The sequence below is a fragment of the Helicoverpa zea genome, chromosome 30 (assembly GCF_022581195.2).
Source record: "Helicoverpa zea isolate HzStark_Cry1AcR chromosome 30, ilHelZeax1.1, whole genome shotgun sequence".
Lineage (NCBI taxonomy): Eukaryota > Metazoa > Arthropoda > Insecta > Lepidoptera > Noctuidae > Helicoverpa > Helicoverpa zea.
The window spans coordinates 5204977-5221734 of NC_061481.1; the positions used below are offsets into that span (position 1 = coordinate 5204977).

A 16758-nucleotide genomic window follows, 5' to 3' on the forward strand; every position below is an offset into this window, starting at 1 on the left:
AATAAATATCTAGGAGATTGGCTCTTGTGGGCTCTTGTATGCAATCGGTAGTGAGATAAATAGTTATAAATAACGCTTTTTGTTGTACAGTAACCTTTTTTTTACAAATATTGATAAAACGAACCTTTTTTACTTAACTCGTTTAACTACACCATTTCTAAACGGTAAAAAATGCAATCCGATTCAAGCAGATGACTTTTTATTTGAATGTCAAGCGTTATCGCCACCAGCAATAATTGTGGTTTATATTAGCATAGTCAATAATCTGGAATAAAAAATCTAACTAAGCAGATTGACTGACTACATTTGCTACCTTTTTTCAAGGTTCTGCAAGCTCGTTTTTTACGACCGTGCTTATCATGCATGGAACGTGTTTTTCTTCAGTCACTGTCAATGTCACTTGAACACATTGGAATTGGAATCGCTCGCTGTTCGATCGTCGAATAATATTTACGAAATGCTTTTAAATAATTAATCTTTCTAATATTCCTAAACTATGAATAGATTGTAACGCAGTACAAATTATATAAAATAATTGTTTCTTGGAACAGTTACAGAACATATAACGTCCTTGAATCTGACATTAACCTTAGCTGGAAAAATGATCCGTTTCGGTCATAATGTTGTGTTTTTAACGTGTTTTTGCTGTTAATTACGATTGAAAAGTCGTTATTGTACAATAAATAACGTGACAGAGGTAAGTTTGAAATGTATTCTTTAATATTAAGCAAAATAATAGGTTATGTTCGTTTCTTATTAGAATCATCTCATAATAAAATTTGTAATAAAATTTTCCTGCTTCGGTGTTTTTATATTAATTACGCGGAAGTTTATATGTTGTAAAAAATATAGTTGCGTAATATTTTTTATTTGCTTGGTTAGTTTTAAAGTAATTAGTGTGTTTAAATAGTATTTTTTTTGTTTATTATAGCTGCTAAGGTAGGTTTATTTAATTAAATGTTTATGAGTCAGTTTAGTGGAAGATTTTTTGTAATAGTAATGAAATTGTATGTTTATTTATTTTTAAATAAGAAACAAGTACACCAAAAAGTAAACTATACTTAAAATATATGAATGTTAATTTTTTCTCATAAATAGTGCAACTAGCAATTTTCCTGCGGCTTCACCCGCGTCCGGTAGGAACTACTGTCTGTAACGGGGTAAAATATAGCCTATATTATACAGATTTATTTTCTACTACATCATTTTTCCAATTTCAGTAAACAGGAGCTGTGAAAACCAAACAAAAATGTTAAACAATACCTTAAAAATGTACAAACTATCACAAATTACCACTTTACTACAAAAGAGTATTTATTTAAATGCAAAAAGGAAAATATCCATCTACCCTTTACCCTACTCCTGTATATGTGGCCAGGTATATTTAAAAAAGGAATACCCCAACCATAGATATGAAATAACTAGAGTACATTCTACTCAAAGTGATCAGCATAGACAAAAAGTTGTTATTGAGACGACAACACCGAAAATTGTGATAAATAAACTTGGGGAAAAGTTGCCAGATCAAAAATTACCGGATCGGACAGATTTAGATGCTAAAGCTGGTTTTTGGAAGGAGACAATTGATCCATATGTTAAATTGGCACGATGGGATAGACCTATAGGTATGTAAGTTTTATTTTCAAATTGTGTAACATATATTATAGGAAACTAGCTGTTCCCTGCTATTTCACCCACATTCTGGGAGAACCACTGCCTGCAACCAGGTAAAAAATTGTCCGACTCTAGACTACATATGTACAAGTTTCATGATACCAAGGTTCATATAAATCAGTTTCAGTTTATTAGTTCTGCTGTGAAAGAGTGGTAGACAGACTTGGCTGACTTACTTTAACAGACATAAGTTTTGGGTTTATGGTGCCAGACTGAAATGGGCTTGGCCAAAATAGGGCTTGGCACATTGCCACTGTCTGTTACCATAGGGCCCAAGATTGAAACTTGACTATATTATAACATGACAGACAGATGTATACCTCATCTACTGGCCCTGGGCGTGGTCGATAGCCCTATGATCCGACTGTGTCATTCTTACTATAGGGCACAGACTGAGACATAAACTGTCACTATAGGGCGTAGACTGAAACTTGACTGTCACTATGGGTCACCAGACTGAGACCAAAGGCATATACCTGCTCTACTGGCCCTGTGCGTGGTCTATAGCGCTGGGCTCCCTTCCTGGTACAGTGCCGCTACTGTCGTCGCTGTATACGGCTGGCTTGTTCCTAGTGGCACTGTACATAGTTATTTTCCTTAGATTTCTACAGGGCACAATGCTACAGATTGTGTCTAAGAGCGCCAGACTAAAACACGACTATATTTCAGGTGTATACCTGCTCTACTGGCCCTGTGCGTGGTCCATAGCCCTATGATCCCACTGTGTCATTGTTACTATAGGGCGACTGAGACATAAACTGTCATTATAGGGCGCCAGATTGAACCACAAGTTTATTTCTAGGTGTATACCTACTCTACTTTCCCCGCGCATGGTCTATATAGCACTAGGCTCTACCAGGCACACTACCGCTAGAGTCATCGCTATAGTGCCGCTGCAGTCGTCGTTATCACGGCTGCTGGTCTGTTCCTCGTGGGCGCTGGTTTATACCAAGGGCGCCAGACTGAAACTTGACTATCTTATTATTATTCTATTATAATATTTCAGGTGTATACCTCCTCTACTGGCCTTGTGCATGGTCTATAGCGCTGGGCTCCCTACCTGGTACAGTGCCGCTTCAGTCGTCACTATATACGGCGGGTCTGTTCCTCGTGGGCGCTGGGTTGATGAGGGGTGCTGGGTGTACTATTAATGATTTGTGGGATAGAGACGTTGATGCTCAGGTGAGACTGTGTTTTTATTTGATTTCGAATAACACTTTTACAAAAGAAGTATTGTATGTAAGAAATATCTTATGCCGATACTCTTTTTTGAACATGAATGTGGCCTTACGACCAGTCAGATTTTATAAGCAGTTATCTTTAGCCCACGATTTTGATGATCGTTAATCATCATGCTTGCTTTAGGTGAATTGGTGAATTCAGAGTTTAAAGTTCGAGTTTCCTCGAGATGATTTTCTTCGCCTCTATTTACTGAATTGCCCAAGATACTCTTAGAAAAGTTACACACATAGGTCAAGCGATGACGTAGAATTGCACCCACACACTCGTGAGCGGCAAGTGTTTTAAAAACTTGACCTAATGGTTAAAACACTCCTCTGCCACTACCAGTACTGTTAGTTCTTTTAATGTAGTACACAAAAATCCCTACTAATATTATAAATGCGAAAGTCTGTTTGTCTGTCTGTCTGTTACCCTTTCACGTCTAAACCACTGAACTAATTTTAATAAAATTTGGTACAGAGATAGAGTTGACCTTGAGAAAGAACGTAGGATATAATAGTTTTTATCCCGGACTTTTGAAGAATTCTCTTGGAAACGCGATATAACCGAACTCTACGCGGGCGAAGCCGCGGGCGGAAGCTAGTGTCATCATAATTTAACAGTTATTCTTCCTACCCCACTGTAGTTTCCGTACCAGTACCAGTTATTATTTAATAATTACCTACGTTAATCCTCAATTTCTAAATTCCAGGTAGAACGCACAAAGAACCGTCCCCTGGTCACGGGTGCAGTATCAGAAACTCAGGCGGTAGTGTTCCTAGCTGCACAACTGAGCCTCGCGCTGGCTGTGTTACTGCAACTCAACTGCTACAGTATAGTACTGGGCGCTAGTAGCATGCGTGAGTACAAGTTTTAGTTTTAGGGTTCCGTACCCAAAGGGTAAAACGGGACCCTATTGTTTTCGCTCCTCTGTCCGTCTGTCACCAGGCTGTATCTCATGAACCGTGATAGTTAGAGAGTTGAAATTTTCACAGATGATGTATTTTTGTTGCTGCTATAACAACAAAAACTGAAAACTTGAATTCAATAAATATTTTGGGGGGCTCCCATTCAACAAACGTGATTTATTTGCTCATTTTCGTGCGCGAGTCCGACTCGCACTTGGCCGGTTTATTAAATTGGTCCAGTTTTTCTAGAGAGTAATATTCAGCTTTATTATTATGTATTCGTGTCATTTCAACTACTTTATTGTTACTGACTGTTCCGCGCAATTCCACCGTCCTTAGAGAGCTACTTCCCTCAATCGGATAAAATTTACCCTGTCATGTTCTTTGGTAGTGTCTAGACTAGCTGTGTACCAATTTAATTGGAATCTGTTGAGTAGTTTTAGCATGAAAGCTGGAAACTTTCACATTTATAATATTAGTGTGATTTTCGAAGTCTTATCACAATGTTTCTTTATCTCCCAGTGCGTTTCTAAGGAACTTCTTCCCGCACTCGGCTAAAAATTTCCCTGCCATGCTCTCTAGTAGTGCCTAGACTATCTGTGTACCACAGTTTGTTGGAATCCGTTCAGTAGTTTTATCATGAGAGCCGGATAGACTTTCTTTCGCACCTATAAACTGTGATTTTCAAAGTGTTACCACTATATATCTCTCCCTCCCAGTGCTGGTGGTGACATACCCGCTCGCGAAGCGTGTGACGCGCTACCCGCAGATATTCCTGGGCGCCACGTTCAACTGGGGCGCGCTGCTTGGGTACAGCGCCGTCACGGGGGCGCTGGACCTCTCGGTTTGTGGGCCGCTGTATGTCGGGGCGCTGGCTTGGACCGTGGTCTATGATACGATTTATGCGCATCAGGTGAGTTTTTATTTATTATTTTTTTGAGTAGAATTTTGTGTTAATGTCAATTCGTGTTGATCGTTGTCAATGTCTTTTATCTGATTAATAGAAGCCGGTCACCCTCTGTACACTTTCCACCTAATTATTTTATTTGCAGTTATTTTACAACTTATTTTTACACCATATCTATCAACCCTAATAAGCACTTTACAATATTCCAAAAAACCCAGGATAAAGAAGACGACATGAAAGTAGGCGTCAAATCAACAGCGCTGACTTTCGGCGAGAACACTCGGCCGGCGCTGTCGGCCTGCCTCGCGCTCAGCGCGGCGTCGCTAGCCCTCGCGGGACATAACGCGGGGTTAGGCTTGGCGTACCAGTTAGCGGTGTTGGGTTATGTCGCTCATGCTGCTCAGCAGGTAAGTTCATGTAGCCAAAGAGGAAGAAAAACATTTGCAACCTTACTAAAAAAAACTTAAACATCTGGTCGTGACGTATAAGGAAGTTCAGGAGTTGGCGCTAGATAGGTGTAAATGGAAGGAGCTGCACCGACAAGAGCTGGGCTCTTAAATTAATGATGATGACAGTTTGAAGTTAAAATAAAAAATAAATAAAAAAACATGCTTTGATTCCAAACAGCTAGTTCGCCATTTTGGGGAGGCCGCCATATTGGATTTGTAATAACATTTCTTTGCTAGTCATGAATTGTCATCAGAACTCGGAGCGTGTGCAAAATTTCATCCTAATCGGAGACCGGGAAGTGGGTCAAATTAAGATTCCAAGATTTTCTTACATACATAGTTACAAGTGAAGCTAATATAAGCGTGTTAAAAACGAACTGCTAATTCAAAACAATTTTGAAATTATTTTATGAACTTGATTCTCTGACTTATCCAATGACCCTTTTTCATATCTAAATAGAGCACAGTAACGTCCACTCAGGGCGCCAGACTGAAACAGACCAATTTCAAAAACAAAATATATCAAAATTTAATTTCAACACCAATAATATTTTTTCTTACAGATATACACGCTAGACACAGAAAACCCGGAAGATTGTGCGTCCAAATTCAAATCCAATTCATCAGTTGGCGCCATCATTCTAATGGGTATTTTGGCGGGAGGTTACAAACAGTATATGGATAACATGGCCGATAATGTTAATCATGAAGATACTACTAAAAGCTGTTTGTTTAGCTAACTTCTTTATTTGGGCGGGTTATCGTCCGTAGACAAATTGGAGGTAAGTTTTTATTTTAGAAGGGAAATCATTGATATACAAAAAACTCAAGATGCACACTCAACGTCTCAAAAACGTCCTCACCAAATGAGCGCAACATTCAGAATTGTGCGCTCATTTTCTTTGTCCTAGCCGACCACTTCACAGTCGTAAAATTTTATTGCTTTAACTACAGTGCGTTGTAATAACGACTTTAAGCGATTCGCGTAAAGTTAAACTTGCAATAACGTATGCTTGTACCTTATAGAAAGAGACAGAATTAGTGTTTGAGGACACTTTCGAGCGTTACTTTTATTCGAGACTGTGCATTTTGTGTTTTTGAACATCAATGAGGGAAATGTCATTGGTGTTGACAGTTTTTAATAGAAATTTTGAATGAATAAGTATTGAGTGTGTTTGCACACTACTACAAGGCATATTTATAATGTCTTGAAATTATGTTTATGGAAATAAACCTCTAAAAATCATGTGAGTTAGAGAGCTTTTTCACTAGAAGATTTTGTTGTAAACGCTCTGTTTTGCTTCACGTTGGTGCAGAAAAAAGTCGCGTGGTTTTCGATACTTTTCACTTTTCAACAAGAAAAACTGAGCGTAAAATCTGCTAGTTTGAGTGCGCTCTATAACTGATAGTTATGAATATGAACCAACTAATATTTTTAACCAACAGCGAAATCGAAATAAACTATTTAAAGGTAACAATATGGTACTTTGAGTACCATCCGCCATTTTAAGCACTAGAAGTGTTCCTCATAGATTTAATATTTTTTTACCAAAACAAGCCATCGAAACAGAAATTATTCATACTTTTAACCTTACCAAACAATAAACAGGATTTTGTCAGTCGATATATTTAACTTGTTTTCATAGAAGAAATTTTGAAGCGAGTGGACCGAGGGGATAAGGGTGCATCTACACGCTGCAAGTAGCTTGCGCATGTTGAGTCACATGCGCAGGTTACATGCATTGTAAAAACGTGCGGGTCCAGCGACTCGCGCATGTACCAAAGCGCAATACCCACCCGCGTGCTCTTGTCACTTGTGCGTGTTAACTTGCTCCAGCTACATGCACCGTGTAGACGCATCCTAATACACATATGTATAGGATAGGATATACCTCATTGATCTAGATCGCAAGAGCGACAGTCAAGCTAAGTCCTGAATTCACTTCCTGGGTCGAGTAATGGTAACAGAAATAGATATTGTTAACATGGTTTTAGGTGCTAAATAATTAATTTAATGAAATCGCACTCGTATAATCATCGGCACGAATCTTGAGCGCTGAACTTCACCTGCGCAGAAGTGATTTATTGGGTCTCTTTTGTGGTATGAAGTGAGGCGCGGGGGCGGGCTAAAGCGGTGATTGGCCCGCAGCGCATCGCATCATAGCCGTCACTCGGGATTGGTTCTTTGCTAATAAGTCACTTCTGCGCAGATGAAGGTCAGCGCTCAAGATTCATGCCGATGATTCTATATTTTTTCGGAATTGTTTCCACAGTTGTAGTTGAAAAAGCTGGCGGAAGCTAGCTAGTAATATAAAAATTTCAAATTACTTTCTCCTTACTATGTGGGATTGATATCGACTTTGTGGGAACCTAGTATAATAATAATGGCGTCCACGGCCGATTTCGACCACGGCGACTGTTCTCATTTAAGGAGATCAGCCAGCTGCGCAGGACATATTATAGTGCACGAGCATTTGCTTGGACACAGGTGCACTCACTATTCCTTCACTCCCATAGCGCGATGGGACGGCAATCCGACACGACCGGAAAGAGATCAGGCGCAGGACCGACATTTACGAACCTAGTATAATGAAACCGATTACATATATTATATAATTTGTGTGCTGTGACTAGTCTTAGATAGAACATTATTACAAGCATATTTTTGTCAGTCAAAGAAATATAGTAGTTATATTTGTACGTATAAGATTCATATTTCTATGGCTGCGAAAATTTTGCTTTGTTAGTTCTAAATTCATAGATTAATGTAAATTACATTCAATGCTATTTGTGTCCACCTGTGAATCCCAAATATTATCATATCTGCCAGATTGATTTTGTATAAGTTTCAGTAAATGTGGCAAATATGTAAATCTCAGAGCCTTTTTTTCCAACTATGTTGGGGTCGGCTTCCAGTCTAACCGGACTCAGCTGAGTACCAGTGCTTTACAGGAAGCGACTGCCTATCTGACCTCCTCAACCCAGTTACCCGGCAACCCAATACCCCTTGGTTAGACTGGTGTCAGACTTACTGGCAAATAGATAAGCCCTAAATAAATTTTAAAAATATTCATATGGTTAGCGAGGTTTCAGAACCTTGCTTTCTGAACTAGTATTAACATGAAGAACGGGTTATAAAACTATTCATCATTAGTACCTACAGTCTGTTTATTTAACTCGTAGACTAAATTGACACTTGCAAAATGTCAAACTTACAAATAATGTTGCTAGCTTCTTTGTGCAGTGTTGTACTTACGATATCGGTTTGTTGAATGGTAACTTTTTATCTATAATAGACGAATTTAATTTTCATTCAAAGTTTTATATTTCAAATTCACGTACCTACAAACGGCTGCACGACGTGCTACAAACTGCCAGGGACATCTGACCACGCAACGCCATGCGTAATCATCAAGGATAAGCACATTATTTCAGGATAACTTATTGTAGAAAAACGATACTTGATTTTATTAACGCTAAGTTTCGGTTGTGCCACATCACTATTTAAGAATTGCAATAAACTGACAACACTCGTAATGTCAGTTTAGTCTACGAGATTAAAAAAAACAGACTATAGTTACTTAAAGACGTCAGGTTCATCCTGGCGCCCAGGGCGCCAAGTTTTCACCGTATTTTGTTCTGCATTGAACAATGATTTAAAGTCTAAAATAGTTTGACAGTGCGAAACGTCAAATCGAAAATAAAAATTCACAGTTGGCGCCCATTTCAACTTGACACCTAGGGTGCCAAGTTTGTAATGTTTGTTTTCCTTTAGCTAAATTAAACAATATTTGATTGCATTTAGAAATAGGTCGCAAAGCGTACCAAATTGTTTCATGTACATTGTGTATAGTTCTGTTATTTATGTTAATAAAATTATCTTGCCATTTATATGGGTTTTATTTATTATCTAGCTATTCCCGCAGTTCCACCAGTCTCGAAGCAACGAGGAAAAGTCTGTCTTTTCTCAAGCTGGGTACACAGTTTCATGTAAATCGAATCAGTAGTCTTGGCGTGAAAGCGACACAGAAAAACAGTTACTTCTTGAATTTACAGATCTTTAAATGAACAGAACTCCCTTTTTAAAAGAAGTAACTCAGTTTTAGTGCTTTGGAAAAAAAAAGTAAGTAAAAGTAACGGTCAAATTCAATTTTTCTATAAGTTTTGCTGTCACTTTAGCCTTGAAAAAACGTATTTGACCGTTACTTTTACTTTAGACATTACTTTAACTTTTGATGAAGAAACTGGCCGTTAGTATCTAAACTCTAATCACATTACTTTTTTTTTAATTTGGATAAAAATAAAACAGAATCATCATCTGCCTAGCCTTACCAACTATGTTGGGGTCGGCTTCCAGTCTAAACAGATGCAGCTGAGTACCAGTGTGCCACAAGCTCAACCCAGTTACAGTTCGCGCAAAACCTTTCATCAACACAGGTGTCTGCGCAAAAACCAATTCTAGGTCTCAGCGGGGGAGTAGTATGGACACATGCGTTTCATCATCATCCTCCTGCCCTTATCCCAATTTTATTAGTGGTCGGCGCAGCATGTTTTCTCCTTCCATACTCTTCTATCTACCGTCATCTCACAAGTAACATTCTTTCTTACCATATCTACTTTCACACAATCCATCCATCGTTTCTTTGGTCTTCCTCTTCCACTATATCCGTCCACATTCATACTCATCATCTTCCTCACAACATGATTCTCATTCCTCCGCATCACATGCCCATACCATGACAGCCGGTTTCCACGCGCGTATTTGTGTTTTTACCCAGGTTACAAATAAAACGCATTACAGTACTTATTACAAAAACCTTATAATTTAATATCAATAACATTACACATACACAGTCCTATTATAGTTTATTTCTTCTTATTCTGCGGGTTTCGGCCTTGTCCGCCGCGCGCGAGGGGCGCGGGTCGGCCACGGTTACCGAACGTGCCTCGGTTGCCGCCCCGCCCTGTTCGCATGTTCTGACCGCCGCCGCGACCCTTTGATACTTCGCTGCGGCTTCGGGATTTTACCTGGGAATACAATAAAGGTTTTTACTGTCATTCCAAACAGTTCCAATTGTAAATAAGTAGTCACTGTTCTTTCTCAAGCTCTAGACTTGGTGTACCAAATTCAGGAAGATAGATAGATATATTCTGTATTATGTACCTACACCAGACAGTTACTTTTCACATTTATAACAACATTAGAGATTTATATATGCCTGTAATTTTGGATCTTTTGTACAGTCACCTTATAAGAAACTCAATAGAAGCTGATGTCTTATTGAACATGCAATGGTTGAAAGCATGCCATTGTCTTTAGGCAATTTTGATGGACAAGTATCTAATAACTAAATGTGACTGTCTATTCTTAGATAGTTAGGCTTCATCAAGATAAGCCATTGCCCCTAAGACGACTCACTGACCCAACAAACATAATTAACCCAAACAAAGGACATTGGGCAGATTGGTATACCCCACCAATAGCGATGTCATATATATCATTGGATAGGCCTTTTTATGTAGAACAACATTTACTATGACAGCTTTGCTGAAATGTTTGTCCGTTCTGAGAAATAGATCAAAAACTGTGCAAAAGTTAAACTAAAGTTAATCTATTGATATCTCAAGTTTTTAGAGGAAAAACTAAGTTGAAATAAGTGTAAGTCTCCTGAGTCCTACCTGCTGTACCCGTTAGGGTCCATAATTGTTACTATTATTTTGCATTTCAACCTTATACTGTACCAACTGGATATTGGGCATGCTGATAAACCCCACCAATAACAAAGTCATGCATATCGATGGATAGGTCTTTTTAACTGGAACAACATTTACTATGACAGCTTTGTTCTATTGTTTGTCCGTTCTGAGATATGGCTAAAAACAATGCTAATCAACACTGTAATCTGATTTTCTTTGAAAAATAACACCAATGTCTTTATTTTTTTATTATTTTTTGTATAATCATTATGTAAGTCGTGGTGGCCTTGTCGGTAAAGAACCAACCTTTCAAGTGCGCGGGTTCGATTCCAGGTCAGGCAAGTACCAATGCAACTTTTCTAAGTTTGTATGTACTGTCTACCTATGTATACATATCTTGGACACACCAATGACACGTTAAACTGTAGGTCCCGGCTGTCATTGAACATCCTTGGCTATCATTGCGGGTAGTCATAATTCAGTAAGTCTGACACCAGTCTAACCAAGAGGTATTGAATTGCCCGGGTAGCTGGGTTGAGGAGGTCAGATAGGCAGTCACTCCTTGTAAAACACTCAGCTGCATTCGGTTAAACTAAAAGCCGGTCAAATCAATATTTTTTATGTACTTTAGAATGAGAAAGATTTAATGATCATGAGAAAGAGAAACTCTTGTCTGAGCCACATGACATGTGTCGATCGATCATAAGGATCATAAGCAAACGCTTGGTGCGGTCGGTCCATGGTCGTGCATGGGTAACAACAGAAGACAAAGAGACTGGCAACCAATCTTACCAAGAGGTATCGAGTTGCCCAGATCACTGGGGTAAGGAGATCAGATAGGCAATTACATCCGGTTAGACTGGAAGCCGACTGCAAGATAGCTGGGAAAAGGCTAATAAGATCATATTGAATTATTTAAATGTAAAAAGTAACATATGAACGAAATGTGGATCATCCATCATCCTCCGAGCCTTTTCCCAATCATGTTGGGGTCGGCTTCCAGTCTAACCGGATTCAGCTAAGTACCAGTGCTTTACAAGAAGCGACTGCCTATCTAACCTCCTCAACCCAGTTACCCAGGCAACCCGATACCCTTTGGTTAGATTGGTGTTAGACTTACTGGCTTCTGACTACCCGGTACGACTGCCAAGGATGTTCAATGACAGCCGGGACCTACAGTTTAACGTGCCATCCGAAACACAGTCAATGGTGTCTAAGATTAACTTAGAAAGATGAACGAAATGTGGATATTATTCTTATATTCATATCGTGTATTTCATTCCGCAATGTACAGTATAAGCTGGAACTGCTAAATATAGTAACAAATGCAGACTCACAGCAGGTACTTAGTACATTCATGACGATTTTCCTTTAAATACACTTATGGACTTACTACAAAAACTTTAACATCTGTTTTACACTTGTCTAAAAAAATTGTGGCTGCAAAATGGACCTTATTTCAACGTCATAATCTGACACTTTTATAGACAAGTCTTAAACTGACGTTTAAAAGTTTTTGTGGTAAGACGGTTAATCTGCATTAATTTTAAGTTTGTATTTTATCTATATCTCAGAACGGACAAACAATAGAACAAAGCTGTCATAGTAAATGTTGTTCCAGTTAAAAAGACCTATCCATCGATATGCATGACTTTGTTATTGGTGGGGTTTATCAGCATGCCCAATATCCAGTTGGTACAGTATAAGGTTGAAATGCAAAATAATAGTAACAATTATGGACCCTTACGGGTACAGCAGGTAGGACTCAGGAGACTTACACTTATTTCAACTTAGTTTTTCCTCTAAAAACTTGAGATATCAATAGATTATTAAGTTAACTTTAGTTTAACTTTTGCACAGTTTTTGATCTATATCTCAGAACGGACAAACATTTCAGCAAAGCTGTCATAGTAAATGTTGTTCTACATAAAAAGGCCTATCCAATGATATATATGACATCGCTATTGGTGGGGTATACCAGGTCCCATATATTTGTGCCCATTGTCCTTTCACATTACAAGAGCTGATTGCACCATATTTCTCAAAAAAAAAAACAATTTTTTTTTTTTTTTTCCGACGTTAAAAATCATCAAATGACCCCTCCCGCTGTGGGTTAGCAGCGGTGAGGGAGTGTCAGACTCTTACTGACTAAAAACCGTCGTGTTCCGTCATAGGCCTTTTGTGTACCAGGGCCGCGGTATCTCTTTCGAACAACCCGCAGCCCCGGCAGGCCTTGGCCCTGCTGGGCCCCACTGGGGTTGCTGACATCTCTTTGAGGAGCGCGTGGAACAACGCGCGCCGTCGACACGAGTCTGTCGTCTAAGTAGACAGAGGGACGATGAGCCACCCGAACTCACCGCCCACAGACCCACGCCTACGGTGGCCGGGAGTCATCTCGCGACACCCGGTGCAAAATAACCATTCAATAAGGTTTTTGCTCTATAATCTACCAGACTCACTAGGAATAGAACTGCCTTGTTGGCCGCGAGTGATTGCCAACCCAGGTTCACTTTTTAGTGCAGGCTTGAATTACTATGTGGATTTTAGAAACTTAAAGCAGTCTGAGTCTGAAAGTTTGTAAGCCCCGTACCCGGGAGAGTACGTAGCGAGCATAGCATTTCCTAGTCTATCACAAATTATTCAAATAAGTCTAAGAAATCAAATAGGCTGAATGAAAAACTTACCTGTGTCTCCTCTTTCACCATGTCAATAACCTCATCAGGTATACGTAAATACTTGATCGTACTGCCTCGTATATAACATTCAGGCATCCTCCAGAACTTGTCGCCGTCTCTAGATGTGCAAATAACTTCCCTAAGATTAATATTCATCCAATTATCGCAACTAACAAGATGACCGTTGTATGTTTCACCATTTTTCAACTCTACCAACATAGGATGGTTTTGCGCAGTTCGTAAAAGCGATAAAGGCAGCATTTTTTGTCTACTTTAGTGTCTAATTTGAGATAAATAAATACGTAAAGCGTTTATTGTTTGTACACCGATCGAGATTGACTTGTCACGAATTTTAGGTTAGGAAATTAAGTTTTTGTAGGTGACACATTGAGCACGAATTTAGGATTACTTTATTATCTTTGATTTATTAGATGTAAAAATACAAAACTTGATAGTACAACAAAGGTTGGAAAAATCTCTACTGTCTAATATGAATTTGCTTGGAATACTAATTCTCTTTAGGACAAGACTATTTAAAGCGTTATTTTGTAAAATATCATTGACATATAACTATAGGGACAGGAAATGTCACGAAAAAAACGTGCACACCTACTGTCAGTCTGCAGTCGTAACTAAAATGGCTGCCATTACTAGGGTTGTACCGCTACCGGATTCAACAAATATCGATATTGTATTCTAGTTAGAAGTATGTACGAGTCTTACTGGGTGCATAAAAATAACCGAGTATAAATAATCTCTTCGTCATAGAACTAACTATCACATTAACTTCACTGATACTAATAACCTCAACAACATCAACCAAATGGGAGGAGTCATTTCAGTAGGGTGATACCTTTGAAAAAAAAAAAACAGGCAAAGTAATTATTTATTATTTCAAATAGCCCTATGAAAGTTCTTTCACGTCAGACTAGTTGCAAGGTGCCAAAGATTCGGTCCTATGAAGAAGAATCCGCAAGAAACGCCATAAGGAGATACTCTCTTAAAAAAAATACAATAATTTAAAATCGTTTTCAAGCTATTCATGAGAAAGTTATATAATGCAAATGGAGCTAATTATGTATTAATCGATTGTACAAAACAATTTTAGTGCTAAGAAAAAAATATTTATACAATTCGAAATCTATACTCGGTAACTAAGTTCTCAAGCAAATATTGCAACTTGCATTCCGATTTGCTCGTCTGTGCGGAAGCACTGCCGTGCCCGTGGTCGCCGTAGAAGCATCATGTGAAAATAAAAAGGCAAAACATATTATTTTCAATAAAATATGTCTTTAAAATCCTGAATTTTATAATACGCCTTTTTAATCAAAATGTTTTTAACTGATGTTTTGTTGTAAATAATACACAACTCTGAGGGCTCAGTGTCTTAGGGACAGTAAGTTCTGATGTTAAAATTTGTAAAAGCAGACTTATTAAGTGGATATTATATCGATACTATTATGACAACTGCACAGCACTATGCCAATATAACATGTTATTGTAAACAACATTTATTTCTAAATATAGGTTTTTATACAGAAATAAACCAAAATATAAGTACTTTCACCATCAATTCATGTTCCCGTAACATATTTTTTATAAAATGTGAATTATTTTATGTAGTTTCTAGCAAAAATAGGTTCCTAACCTGTGTAAAGACAATCCAGCTTGATTTTGGTGCTTCCTAGCACCACACTTCACAATACAACACATAGGCATATTCGTTGATTATTTCACTATTGAAATAGTAAAGTCTTAAAAGTAAACACGAGTGATATTCTATAAAATAGCAAAAATAAGTCACGAAGAGCACCTATTTGACAGCACAACTACCATGACATATATGGCACGCAGAAGGATTTCAAAAGTAAATGTCACCATTTTACGCAATCACAAAAATATTGTTGTCCCTGTTTTCAAATACACTTATCTGCTTAGAAAGAGTGAGACAGAACTATGTTGCATAGTTTGTTTCATATTTATATAACTATAGATACGTCAATATCAAAACGGCGTCTCCTTATAATTCTAAGCTCGATGGTTCGGCTGAATTCGGCTCGTTCGGTACCATTGACATATAACTATAGGGACAGGAAATGTCTACGAAAAAAACGTGCACACCTACAATCTGCAGTAGCAACTAAAATGGCTGCCATTACTAGGGTTGTACCGCTACCGGATTCAACAAATATCGATATTGTATTCTAGTTAGAAGTACGTACGAGTCTTACTGGGTGCATAAAAATAACCGAGTATAAATAATTTCTTCGTCATAGAACTATCACATTAACTTCACTGATACTAATAACCTCAACAACATCAACCAAATGGGAGGAGTCATTTCACCCTACTGAAATGACTCCTCCCATTTGGTTGATGTAGAATTATAAGGAAACGCCGTGTTGTTATAGACGTATCTATAGTTATATAAATATGGGCGAAATATGAAACAAACTATGCAACTTAGTTCTGTCTCACTCTTTCTAAGCAGATAAGTGTATTTGAAAACAGGGACAACAATATTTTTGTGATTGCGTAAAATGGTGACATTTACTTTTGAAATCCTCCTGTTTGTAGGTGCGTGCTATATCTGGCCATATGTCATGGTAGTTGTGCTGTCAAATAGGTGCTCTTCGTGACTTATTTTTGCTATTTTATAGAAAATCACTCGTGTTTACTTTTAAGACTTTACTATTTCAATAGTGAAATAATCAACGAATATGCCTGTGTGTTGTATTGTGAAGTGTGGAGCTAGGAAGCACCAAAATCAAGCTGGATTGTCTTTACACAGGTTAGGAACCTATTTTTGCTAGAAAATACATAAAATAATTCACATTGGATAAAAAATATGTTACGGGAACATGAATTGATGGTGAAAGTACTTATATTTTGGTTTATTTCTGTATAAAAACCTATATTTAGAAATAAATGTTGTTTACAATAACATGTCATATTGGCATAGTGCTGTGCAGTTGTCATAATAGTATCGATATAATATCCACTTAATAAGTCTGCTTTTACAAATTTTAACATCAGAACTTACTGTCCCTAAGACACTGAGCCCTCAGAGTTGTGTACTATTTTCAATAAAACATCTTTATTTTGTTCTTTAGTTAAATACTAGCTTTTCCTCGCGGTTTTAGTTGCGTTCCGAATATATGTGTATATTTTTAGGGAATAGTTTATGTTTTTATTTATATATCCTTCATTTTACAGATATGCAGTTA

At 38.0% G+C, this 16758-nt stretch overlaps 2 protein-coding genes across 2 annotated transcripts; one reads left to right on the forward strand and one right to left on the reverse strand.

The window, feature by feature from the left end:
- The first annotated feature begins 390 nt into the window (after window positions 1-390).
- LOC124644584 (4-hydroxybenzoate polyprenyltransferase, mitochondrial) lies at window positions 391-9048 on the forward strand. The gene is made up of 7 exons (XM_047184057.1): window positions 391-697; window positions 1221-1625; window positions 2681-2856; window positions 3608-3755; window positions 4523-4716; window positions 4929-5117; window positions 5723-9048. Exons 2-7 carry the CDS (start codon window positions 1250-1252, stop codon window positions 5897-5899), a joined length of 1260 nt encoding a protein of 419 aa, XP_047040013.1. The 5' UTR covers window positions 391-697; window positions 1221-1249; the 3' UTR covers window positions 5900-9048.
- A 912-nt stretch (window positions 9049-9960) lies between these two features.
- On the reverse strand, window positions 9961-14084 carry LOC124644473 (U6 snRNA-associated Sm-like protein LSm4). Its single transcript, XM_047183843.1, has 2 exons — window positions 13541-14084; window positions 9961-10187 (listed from the first exon to the last, which is right to left on the reverse strand). Exons 1-2 carry the CDS (start codon window positions 13790-13792, stop codon window positions 10026-10028), a joined length of 414 nt encoding a protein of 137 aa, XP_047039799.1. The 5' UTR covers window positions 13793-14084; the 3' UTR covers window positions 9961-10025.
- Between the last annotated feature and the right edge of the window lie 2674 nt (window positions 14085-16758).

What these genes read in the sequence shown, in the direction of transcription:
- LOC124644584 (XM_047184057.1), top strand. Translation starts at nt 1,250, where the DNA reads ATGTTAAACAATACCTTAAAAATGTACAAACTATCACAAATTACCACT. An exon ending in ACTGGGCGCTAGTAGCATGC is followed by an intron (nt 3,756 to 4,522) that starts GTGAGTACAAGT and finishes TCTCCCTCCCAG; the next exon opens with TGCTGGTGGTGACATACCCG. An exon ending in ATACGATTTATGCGCATCAG is followed by an intron (nt 4,717 to 4,928) that starts GTGAGTTTTTAT and finishes CAAAAAACCCAG; the next exon opens with GATAAAGAAGACGACATGAA.
- LOC124644473 (XM_047183843.1), bottom strand. Translation starts at nt 13,792, where the DNA reads ATGCTGCCTTTATCGCTTTTACGAACTGCGCAAAACCATCCTATGTTG. An exon ending in TGGTGAAAGAGGAGACACAG is followed by an intron (nt 10,188 to 13,540) that starts GTAAGTTTTTCA and finishes TTGTATTCCCAG; the next exon opens with GTAAAATCCCGAAGCCGCAG.